The following is a 12477-nucleotide window of genomic DNA, read 5'->3' on the forward strand; positions in this document are numbered from 1 at the left end:
CAGGGTGGACTGGGTGGTGATACTAGTGCCCAAAAGAGGTAAGAGGGGAGGGAGGGGTTGGGTAGGAAGATCAGTTCAGTATGTTTTGTTGAGTTTGAGATGCCATGGAATCCAAAGGGTAGAGACTAATAGGAATGTAAATTTAGAGTTGTGGGGGAAGAAATTGAGATTGCAGCATAGATTTGTTTTCATCAGTGTCTGAGGTCTGTTGAGAGCTAACAAGCAGATAAAGGTTCCCTAGAGAGGCTCTAGAACTCAGGTGTGTTCAGCCTGTGCCCCAGGATAGCTATAAATGGGACTCAACACAAAAATGATAAACTTCCTTCAAATGTTGGTTATTTTGTTGTTTTGTTAGAAGATTTGTTTTTGAGACAGGATATCACTATTACTGAGATGACTAGCTTGTTATATAGGTGCTGGGAACTTCATGCTTTACGTGGCACAAACTGACACCCATTTCCCAGCTCCTAGTTAGTTTGTTTTTCTTTTGTTTTTTTTTCTAGACAGGGTTTCTCTGAAGCTCTAGCTGTCCTGGAACTCACTCTGTAGACCAGGCTGACCTTGAACTCACAGAGATCCACCTTTACTCTGACTGTGCCTCCCAAGTGCTGGGATTAAAGACATGCACCACCACCACCCAGCCTGCTGCTTGTTCTTAACAGTTGTCCTTCCTAAGTAAAAATTTACCTTCTTTGTTGTTATTCTTCTCCCTCCCACTCCCCAGACGGGTTTTCATTTGTTTTTGTTATTTTTTGTTGTTGTTGTTTTTGGGGGGGGGGGGTTTGTGTCGGCCTGGCTGTCTTGGAACTTGATCTGTAGACCAGGCTGGCCTTTAACTTCCAGAGTTCTGCCTGCCTTTGCCTCCCGAGTGCTAGGATTAAAGGTGTGCAACCACTGCCAGGCTTTATTCTTTAATTTTTTATTTTTATTTAGTGTGTGTGCATGTGTTTAGGGGTCTTCTCAGGGAAGCCTTATCCACCCATGTGGAGTACCTCCATTGAAACCCCTTAATTTTTTTTTAAAGATTATTTTACAAAGTACATGGTTTCTTTTTTTTTTTTTTTAACTTTTTTTTAAAGATTTTATTTATTATTATGTCTTCTGCCTGCATGCCAGCAGAGGGCACCAGATCTCATTCAAGGAGGTTGTGGTTGCTGGGAATTGAACTAGGACCTCTGGAAGAACAGTCATACCCCTTTCTCATACCCCTTTCAAGGAACTTTTCTCATCTGGCTATATTACATGTATTATTGTGGGCACCTGCGTGCCACACACAGCTCATGTGTGGGAGTCAGAGGACAGTTATCGTGTGGATCCCAGGGATTGAACTCAAGTTATCAATCAGCCTTAATAGCAAAAGCCTTTAGCTGCTGAGCTCTCACACCAGCCCTCTTTTCATGTTTATGTGTGCATTACCATTGAAGAAGGTTAATAGGCACCTGCTGCAGCCTAATGCCAATAGTCGTTTGAAATACTATAGTTCACTGGCATTAAGAACGACTAATATGAGCCGGGTGCTGGTGGTGCATGCCTGTAATCCTAACAATGGGGAGGCAGAAGCAGGTGGATCTCTTGAGTTCAAGGCCAGTCTGGTTTACAAAGCAAGTTCCAGGACAGCCAAAATTGTTACACAGAGAAACCCTGTCTCAAAAAAACAAACAAAACAAAAAAATGCTATGACCAGGCCGTGCTGCACATGCCTTTAATCCCTTCACTCAGAGGATGATACAGGTGGATTTCTATGAGTTCAAGGCCAGCCTGGTGTATAGAGCTAGTTCCAGGACAGCTGGGGCTATATAGAAACCCTGTCTTGAAAAAGCCCCCCCCCCAAAAAAAAAAACGGCTGGTAGTAAAAACTTGGCACATATTTTGTATTATAAAACCAAATTTACTTTTGGACATATGATTACTTTGTTAATAAGTTAAAACAGTATCTTTTAGACTAGGTTGTCTATATATTTTTATATTATTTATTAGAACAAAGGAAATCATGCTCCCTGAATATAATAGTGTGCTTAGAAGCTGTTTCAGAAAATCAGTGTTAAACATTGTTGATTCTGTCCTTACTCTCCCCCTTTCATTGTTCATAATTGATTTTTAAACCATTTCTCTGAAAATAAGCATAGCCTTAGTGTTTCATCAGTCTGTTACTTAATTCCCAAGGTATATTATTCTACAAATCTCTCAGGACTTAGATATTTAAGTAGAAAATTTTTTTCTTGCTGTGATTTCAACATACATTTTTAATTGCTCTCTTAGATTCATCATGTTACAGAAAATGGAGGACTTTATAAAAGACCGTTTAATGAAGTTTTTGAAGAAACACCCATGTTGGTTGCTGTGCTCACATATGTAGGGTATGGCGTACTCACCCTCTTTGGATATCTTCGAGATTTCTTGAGGCATTGGAGAATTGAAAAGTGCCACCATGCAACAGAAAGAGAAGAACAAAAGGTAACTGTCAGGGAGTCTTTGGTTCTGTGAAATAGGATCTGTTTGTAGAAATGCTGTCAATCTTCACACAGTCTTTCCCCCTCCCAAGTGGAAATCTGGGCACATGGAGTTAAACTTTGAGACAGGAGGACTGCTGTGACTTTGAGGACAGCCTAGGATACAGAGTGAGACTCTTGTCTCATAACAAAGCAGAAACCAAACAACTGTAACAAAAACTTTGTGAAAATACTCCAAGGAAAGCTGAAGACAATGTTGAAGACATGAAAAGACCAACACATTTGGGGCTGGAGAGACGCTCAGTGGCTAAGAGCACTTGCTCTTGCAGAGAACCTGGGTTCAGTTCCTAGTATCCATGTGGGGGCTCACAGCTGCACCCTCTGACCCACATACAAACATGCAGGCAAAATACTCACATGTGGGTAAAACAAACATCTAGGACAAAAACAGAGCAAAATATTTAACTTTTTTTTTGTTCTTTTTGAGACAGGGTTTCTCTATAGCCTGGTTATCGAACACCAGGCTGGCTTCCAGAGAACCACCTACCTGCTTTTTTCTGAGTGCTGGGATTAAAGATGTGCACTACCACTGCCGTGCAACATTTAAATTTTTTAACTTAACCACACCACAAAAATTTAATGAAGCTGACAATAGTATCCTTATTCATAGATTAGAAAGCTAAAAATCACAAGCAATGTGTCTAAAAGTTGGGGAGCATTACAGCTTATATGATGAGGAAGGAATGATCACCTTTCTTTCTGGATCCTGCATTGTGTTTATAATGTTCTACAGAGACTGGATTCTCTTGTCCAGTTCACAGGTCAGTGCCTGTCCCCAAACAAACATGTCCCCAAGCTGAATGTGGCTAGGGCAGTCTGTTTACAGCATCAAAGGCTCCTGTTTTAGTAAAGAGAGGGTAGTGTCTCTCTCCAAAGAGGAACATCAGATTCACTTCGGGCCACTCTTCTCAGAATATTCTTATATATACCTTTACAACTTAATACAATGCACATGTGTTACCTATTCCTAATAAACACCAGGCTGAAAAAAAATTTTAAATTACTTTTTGAGAATTTCATGCAATGTGTTGTGATCATATCCACCACCACCCTCATCCTCTCTTCTATTCATTCTCCCTGGACCTCTCCCAACTTTGTCCTTTTCATTTAGTTATTTTTAAAAAATATTCCACTACATTCAATTATGCTGCTTGTATGTGCCTGAGTGTGGGACATCCATTGGAGCATGGGAATCTACCAGTAGCTGTGAGTGTCTATAAGGATTGCTGTGAGTTCAAAGACATCCTTGGCTAACTTGTGAGTTTCAGGCCAGACTGGAATATTGAGTGAGACTCTGTCTCAGAAACAAACAAAACAAAACAGGCTGGTCTGTTTAAGATATTTGGGAGGTTGAGGTTGAAGGATTGTTGGAGATCAGGAGTTCAACCTGGGTAACATAACAAGACCCTGGATAAAGGCCCTTGTCAGTTATTAGGAAAACAGACCCAAACAGTGCATATATACATGGACTCAGAAATTTCAGATCCCTTGAGGCTATAGATAATGGCTCAGCTACTCTTTAGAGGACCCTGGTTTGAGTCCTAGAATCTATGTGGCAACTCACAACCCTGTGCATCTGTAACTCCAATCCCGGGGACCCAACTTACTTACTCATTTGTTTGTTTGTTTATTTTTGAGGCTGGGTTCCTCTACATAGCCTTGGATGTCTTGGAACTCTCTTTATAGACAAGGCTGGTGTTGGGATTAAAGGCATGCACTAACATACCTGGCCCAGTGCCATTTTCTGACCTCCAAGGGCATCAGGAACACATGGGTACACATACATACATGCAGACAAAACACCCAAGCACATAAAATGAACAAAAGTTTTACAAAGAAGAAAATTCAGATCCCTGAGGACTCAAGATCAAGTGTCTTTCTCTTTCACCTCAACCATTTTGTGCCTGCTTTCCAGCCTAGCCCTATAACACATTGCCTTTCTACACATTGCCCTGAAATGTCTACAAGGTAATTAATTTCATTTCATTTTTCAGGCCAGCTATGGTGGTACAGACACTTACCTTAGTCCCAGCACTTCGAGAGGCAGAGTCAGAAATCTCTGATTTCAAGGTTAGCCTGGTCTACATAATGAATTCCAGGACTATATAAGCAGACCCTGCTCAAAAAAAAAAAAAAAAAAAAAAAAAAACTTAAAAAAAATTTCCTTTTTTTTAGTGTGTTTTTCAGGGGTAATGAAATGCCTCAGTGGTTAAGAGCTTTGGCTGCTCTTCCTTCCAGGCTTTGATTCCCAGCACTCATATAGTTGTTCACAACCATCTATAACTCCAGTTCTAGGGGATCCGATACCATCTTCTGGCCTCTTCTACAGGCAACTCATATGGTCATGTGCACAGATATACATGCAGGTAAAACACCCATACACACAAAATATAAATAAATAATAAGTCTTAGAATAACAACAAAAAAACCCCTCCAAAAACCATTTTTAAAGAGTTTTGGTTTTATTTTTTAAAAAGACAACACAGTAAAGCCCTATTCAAAACTTAAGTAGACAAAACCAATTTTTATGATTGGAAACCTGAACACATATTTGATTCTCTTATTCCAGCTGAGTACGTCTACCCAGAGTGAATCCATAGAAGTGCTCACTTTGTTCACTCTCGGTTAGTTTTTTAGCTACTTACTGTGCTGTATAGTGGTTCATTTGTATAATCACTTTCTGTTGGACCAAATTGAAGGTGGTTGTGAGTGATAGTAGCTAAAGTTTTGTAACTGCAGGAGGAATATTTGGGAGGACCTGAAATATTTATGAGTTTTGAATGACAAAGGAGGAGGCAATGGGGAGATCTGGGCAGTATTTGAGCAGGGGGCCTGTCATGGGCTTGTGCAGCTGCTACCAAGAATGTGGGGGCTGACAAGAAATTGTAACAATGAATCTGGGTTACTTTGTGAATTAATCCTTATCTTTGGATCTTGTGTGGTGTTCCTGGAGGGTAAGTTGATAGTTTAATTATTGGGTGCTACTTAATGTATATTTAATTTTATGTGAAAATAGGACATTCAGGGCGTGTGTGTGTGTGTGTGTGTGTGTGTGTGTGTGTGTGTGTGTGTGTGTGTGTGTGTGTTTGAGACAGGGTTTCTCTGTGGCTTTGTAGGCTGTCCTGGAACTAGCTCTTGTAGACCAGGCTGGTCTCAAACTCACAGAGATTCAACTGCTTCTGCCTCCCGAGTGCTGGGACTATAGGCGTGCGCCACCACCGCCTGGCCACGATTTTATTCTTAAGTAGATTCTAATTTTGTTGAGGAACCATACATGCACAAATCTTACTTTTGCAAAATCAAAGAAGTAACTAGTGCTTGTATTGTACTAAAATGCAGAACAGAAAGTCTCTTCTGACCACGAGAAGAATTAGTAAGGGGAGACAGTGAGAGAGTCAAGGAAGAGGACCTTTGTCTGTATAGTTTATGAAAAGATTGTTCTAAAATAATCAGATTCATTCCAGTAGGATTCTTTTCTGTTGAAAACAGCAATTTCCATTCTCTTATAAAAGCATCGTTTACTTGTTCTGAGGATAGGTGTCAAGCCCTGGAGAAAACAGCAGGCAGACTTACCAGTTAAACTGGAAAGTGAGGGAAAGTGTTAGCTGGGATCATGCAGTGCAAATACCTTGTTGCCATTTTCTCTTGTGACAGAGGTATCTGCCTCCATAGCTACAACCCAAGTATCTTCCTCATTCCATTTCAAAAACAGTAGCCAGGCATGGTGGTTGCATAGTTTTAATTCCAGCACAGAGACAGGCAGATCTGCCATCCTAGGCAGAGGCAGGTGGATCTCTGAGTTCTAGGCTAACCTGGTCTATAGAGTGAGTTCCAGGATAGCCAGGGTTACATGAGAAACTCTGTCTTAAAACCATTCCCCCAAAGAGAGAGGCGGGTACGCAAGGACAAGTGTGCGCTGTGCTATGCTTCCTCACAAGGAAATGAAGTGTGCTGCTTTGGGTACAGCTAAACCACATGGTCTTGCTAATAAAGGAGTTTGCAACAGTTTGTTATATTTTGTATTAGTTGAATGACATATTTTGACACATAATAACAACTTTGAAAGAGACCTGAGAGGGTTTGGAGGAAGGAAAGGGAAGGGGGAAATGATGTCATTATAATCTCAAAAATCAACAAATGAAAACTAAAGGGAGGGGAAAGTTTTGCAGGAAATATAACACCTTATCCATTGACTCCAGTGTTAGTGTTGGGTGTGTAGTCCTCTGCCTCCCCATCAGCTATTGGGGCTGTGTTTGGAGCAGCTGTGTAGTATATTGTCTTCCTGTCCCTTCCATCCAAAAAGCTATAATGTTTGGATTGCCAGGCTTCAACTCAATCTTTAATTGAGATTTTCTTTGCAAATAACTATTTGAATCTATGTTTACTGTTAACTGTGAATGTAAAAGTATAAATAATTGGTTCCTGTTTGATTATCTGAGTTACTCCTTAGATTAGCACTTCTCAACTTGTGGATCACAACCGTTTTGGGGTTGCATATAGATATTTACATTAAAATTCATAACAGAAAAATTGCAGTTATAAAGTAGCAATGAAAATAATTTTATGGTTGGTGGTCACCACAACATGAGGAACTGTATTAAAGGTAACAGCTTTAATTTAATTAGAAAGACATGTCAAAATGGTAGAGTGTATTGAAAATGAATCAAAATAAATAAAATAAATGGTACTAGAATTTCCGGATCTTTCAATTGTAGTTTCAGAATCTACATTGAAGTTTCCTTATATTTTAGACTATGCTGAAGTTATATTTATTGTTTTATAGAGCCTTTGGAGACAGGGTTTCATTGTGTAGCCTGGTTTGGAATTTCCTGGCCTTGAGTTTGCTTTCTATCCTCCTACCTTAGCCTGCCAATTGCTAGGATTACAGGCATGGGCCACCTCACCTGTCTCTACAGCATTTTAAAAATGCCACAACACTTTGGTTATCAAAACCTAAGGTGTAGCTGGGCTTTGTGGCACATGACTTTAGTCTCAGCACGGGAGGCAAAGGCAGGCAGATCTCTGTGAGTTCAAGGCCAGCCTGGTCTACAAAGTAAGTTCCAGGACAGCCAAGGGTATTACACAGAGAAACCCTGCCTCAAAAAGCAAAAACAAAACAACCATGTGTGAAAATGTGGTGAAGTCCACCACTTGAATCCAGCCATTCAGTGGGCTTGCTAGCAGTAATGAGTGATTGAGTAGGCTGGTCCTCTGATGCCCCCAGGTAGGCATTTAGCCTGGCAGTGGCTTGGCTCCTGTAATAGATATTGTCTGTTGCATTCCTTTATTTCCTACAGAACTACCCTCCTCTTTGGAGACTAGGTCTCTGAATAGTTCAGTTGGTCTTAAAAGTTTTTATCTCTCAATCTCAGTCCCTTCCTCTGTGTCCAATGTAACTTCTGGGGCTGCAGGTGTGAGCCTCATGCATGTGCCCTGTAGTGCAGAAGCTTTCTCATGATTTCCATTTCTTCCTAATTTGTTTTTGCCATTCTTTCTTTTTCTTTTAGAGTAAAGTCCATGACATTTCTATTTCCAGTATTTGCTTCCCACTTCAGCCTAATCCAGCCAGGTTTTTGACCCTACCATGTCTGTTAAAATAATTTTTTCTCAGAGTCACCAATACCCTTGTGTTACATGATCTGATAGAGCTTTTTCAGTTTTTACTTTGTGCAGTATCTGTCAGCTATATTTGACAGTTGGTCATCTTGTCCTGGCTTCTAGGACATTTTCTATTTCTTGGTTTTTCTTCTGTATATTTGGCTATTTTTCCTCCTTTGGTTCCTCCTCCATCTGCAGACCTTCTTATTGGTGTGGCCTGAGTTCATCCTGAGGTGAGTACTTTCAGTCCTTCTCTCTGCTGATAACTGGCCAATTTCTCTGGCTGAACTAGGGTCCTCCACAAGAACAGTATACTTTAACTGAGCCATCTCTCCAACCCTATTTCTGCTATTTGTAGATTTATTTATTTATTTATTTATTTATTTATTTATTATGTATACAGTGTTCTCCCTGCATGCCTGCCTGCAGGCCAGAAGAGGGCACCAGATCTCATTACAGATAGTTGTGAGCCACCATGTGGTTTCTGGGAATTGAACTCAGGGCCTCTGGAAGAGCAGCCAGTGCTCTTAATTGCTGAGCCATCTCTCCAGCCTCTGTAGTTCTGTCTTAAAGTTATCTTCCTCACTTAAAAATAAATATTGCCCAAATAAAAATTGACAATACAGAATTTTTTTTTTGCAGTATCGTGCATTTGGAATGCATTATTGCATTGATTCTTGTCAAACATTTTGGAATCTTTAGTAGAACCAAGTACCTGCCAGCATCAAGATACTTATTTCATTATGGCCTTCAGTGTTAAGTAGAGTAAGATTCAGAAGTACCTTGGTCTTTTCCAAATGGGTAGATGTTTTAGTACCTTCAGGAAAAGTAGGTTTTTTTTTGGGGGGGGGGGTTGTTGTTGTTGTATTTTTGAGACAGGGTTTCTCTGTGTGGCTTAGGCTGGCCTGGAACTTACTGTGTAGACCAGGCTATCCTCAAACTGAAAGATCCACCTGCCTCTGTCTCCCAATGGCTGGGATTAAAAGTGTGCACCACCACTACCCAGTTTGAGAATTACAGTTATATTTTACTTTTTTAGGATTAATTTTTTTATTTGTATTTATGTATATCTCTATGTATATGTGGTTTGTGTGTGTAGTGGCCTCAGAAGCTAGAAGAGGGTGTCAACTTCCTGTAGTTAAGAGTACAAGAATATCCTTTAAAAGCACTGTGTGACTTTTTATGTATTTTTATTTTTTAAGATTCATTTTTGTTTGTTTCGGTTTTTTGAGACAGGGTTTCTCTGTAGCTTTGAAGCCTGTCCTAGAACTTGCTCTGTAGACCAGGCTGGCCTTGGACTCACAGAGATCCCACCTGCCTCTGCCTCCCTCGTGCTGGGATTAAAGATGTGTGACACCACCTCCTGGCAAGATTCATTTATTTTTACTTTATGTATATCAATCAGTGTTTTGCCTGTATGTTATGTCTGTGTATCAGAGATACAGAGCCCTTAGAGGCCAGAAAAGGGCATGGAATTCTTTGGAACTTCTGCCTTGTGAATGCAGGAAAACATTCCCAGGTCCTCTGGAAGAGCATCTAGTACTCTTAACTCTTGAGCCATCTCTACAGCCCTATGTTGTTGGTTTTTATTGTTTATTTATTTATTTATTTGTTTATTTATTTATTTATTTATTTTTGTTTTTCCGAGGCAGGGCTTCTCTGTGTAGCTTTGGAGCCTATTCTGGCACTTGCTCTGGAGACCAGGCTGGTCTTGAACTCACAGAGATCCACCTGCCTCTACCTCCCGAGTGCTGGGATTAAAGGCATGTGCCACCAATGCCCGGCCTGGTTTTAATTTTTTGGGACTGTCTCACTATGTTGTTCTGTCTATAGACCACACTGGCCTCAGACTCTGTGATCCGCCTGCCTCTGCCTGCTTTTAATAGATTTTTTATCTTTTCCATTCTCTTTTCTTTGCTTATCCAATATTTAAATAAACATAAAAACTATTTCATGATTCCAATAGTTTTATGCATTCCTCTTTTATTCCCTTCACTTTACAAAAAGTCAAGGATAAAACTCTAAATTGTCTATGTGGACATATTTCTGAGCATGTTATCCTAATATCAAAGCAGTGTTATTTGCCTCAAATGTTTGTGTTTGAGAGAAATTTTGTCTTTTGATATAGTCCAATTTGTACCCTAGTGTGTCCTTCACTGTGATTAAAGAACTTTAGACAAACAACTTCAAAGGAAGAACTGTTTATGGACGCTCAGTGATTGAATGTGTTGATATATTTATTTATGATTTAGTAAAGATTGCCTGAGCATACAGAAAGCAAATCTAGCCACAAGCCATAGAGCTAGACAGTGGTAATACACAACTTTAATTCCAGAAGCCATACTAGCAAGCCATAGAGCCAAGTGATGGTGGCACACACCTTGAGTCCCAGGACTCAAAAGACAAAATGCTGCTATTAGGATTATTTGTTTTTCCACCTCATCATTATAGAACAATGTATAGACACCTATGTTGGGACAGAATTGCAAATCATGGACATCAACAGTTAGAAAGTTCTGTCTCAAAGTGGTAGCATTCATTTTCTCCCCTGTAATTATAAGGAAGGCCTGCATAGACACTACGCTAGGTGAGATCTCTTTGTTTTAAATAATGTAGCATGTTTTCTCAAAGGCTCGCCTTAAATAGGCTACTAACAGATATTTATAATTTAATAAGATGACCTCAGATTAGTTTTGGTAGTGTTTCCAGTGACCCCTGGAAACACTAGTTAACAAGTCTGTAAATGAGTTTTCCTCTTGTGTAAAGGAATCTCTTAACTGATGAGATCTTTGAGCCTAACATTATAGTGTATAGTCTCAATTAGGTACTGGTTCTTTCTATTTATTTGTACTAGTAAGGAGTTTTAGGAAGAATATCCATGAAGAATGCGTCCTTGAAGGCTGTTGGACTTGTTTGTACTAATTAGATACCCTTCTCCATCCCTAAACAGGGATCCCTTCATAGTGCATCCTTTGTTGTACCAGGTATCAGCTGTGCTCATGTACAGCTGCCATGCTGAGACCTCAGGGAGTATAGGAATTGTGCTTACTTACCTTATCCCTCATGCTCAGTTCGTGCCTGGAAGGGACTACTCTGTAAATGTTTGTTCAGTGACTGAACATCATGAATATCGGTCAGCCCTGACTAAAGTCATTCCACAGTGACTAGGCTAGGAGGAGGGAAGGGTAGAGAAATGGTCAAGTAGGGTAGAAATGATAGGATTTCATTGTTGGCAGAGAGAGCAACCCACTTTTTTCCTTAATGTATCCTGAGAATCTGTCCAAGAATTCAATATATTTCAAGTCTACATTAAATTTTTAAAAATTTTATCTGTTTATAGGGAGGTCAACCATGCTCTGCATGTGTATAGAGGTCAGAGAAAAACATGCAGGAGTCAGTTCTCTCCTTTCATGTGAGTTCTGGGGATTGAATCGAGGTAGATAGGCTTAGTAGCAAGTGCCTTTACTACTGAGCCATCTTTCCTTAGTCCTAGAATATCAAAGGTACAAGATTTTTCAGACAGTAAGACACTCTGAGTGTCTGGGACTGAGGTACTCAGTAGCAATTTCTCTTCTGGGCTAAGCTTGATGGAATCTAATTAGCTGTCCTTAGATCTGTTTCCAGATTTAACTGCCACTGAAGCTGCCACCTTAGAACTTAGGTAGGGGATCAAGACAAGCTAAATTTGGTCTGAGTCTCTCTGCTACCATTGTGTTCCATTGCTGTTGGACCCGGCATCCCTTGCTCCATCTTCTGATTCAGTATACTGGTGTCTCCCATCTCAGGGACTTGCTGTGGTAAGGAGAAGCTTGATCATGAAGTTCTCTTGAACTTGGGAGACTTGAACTCACTCCTCCTCTCTTAATCACAGATAGCAGATGTCACCAGTTGTGTTTAGTTCAGGGCAGAGTGGTGAAGCTCTGCCATGCTCTAGCCTGCAATGCAACCCTTTTCCTGTGATAACCCTTCTATTACATGATCCACCTCAGGGGGAATTGTTTTGTTTCCCATGCTGATATATTTAAAACATATTTTTTGTTGCTAATAAAAACTTGACTGTGAGAAAACAGTTCCTTAAAGTATTTAGAGTTCATCCTTGAACATTAATGTGCGATGTTTAGAAAAGAGTTGAATGAAGCTGCTTAAAATCCCTTATTAGAATCAGAAAGGATTCTTCAGATATGCAAGACACAATACCATCTCCCTCATAATTCTTTATATTTAACTTATTTTGTAGGGCAAAAAATATCTGTAAATATTGTGTCTATCAGGGCTGGTAAGATCACTCAGTATAGAAGGCACTTGTCATGCAAGCCTAGCAACCTAAATTGGATCCATGGAACTCATGTTTGGAGAGAACCAACTCCAA

General features: G+C 40.0%; 1 protein-coding gene across 1 annotated transcript in view; it reads left to right on the forward strand.

Moving 5' to 3' along the window:
• Sptlc2 (serine palmitoyltransferase long chain base subunit 2) overlaps positions 1 to 12477 on the forward strand; it is a 71347-nt gene that overhangs the window by 12005 nt on the left and 46865 nt on the right. Inside the window, 1 exon segment of the mRNA NM_001246680.1 lies at positions 2260 to 2454. Coding sequence (NP_001233609.1) covers positions 2260 to 2454 — 195 coding nt within the window.

This window comes from Cricetulus griseus, chromosome 5 (genome assembly GCF_003668045.3).
Source record: "Cricetulus griseus strain 17A/GY chromosome 5, alternate assembly CriGri-PICRH-1.0, whole genome shotgun sequence".
In the NCBI taxonomy this organism is placed as follows: Eukaryota; Metazoa; Chordata; class Mammalia; order Rodentia; family Cricetidae; genus Cricetulus; species Cricetulus griseus.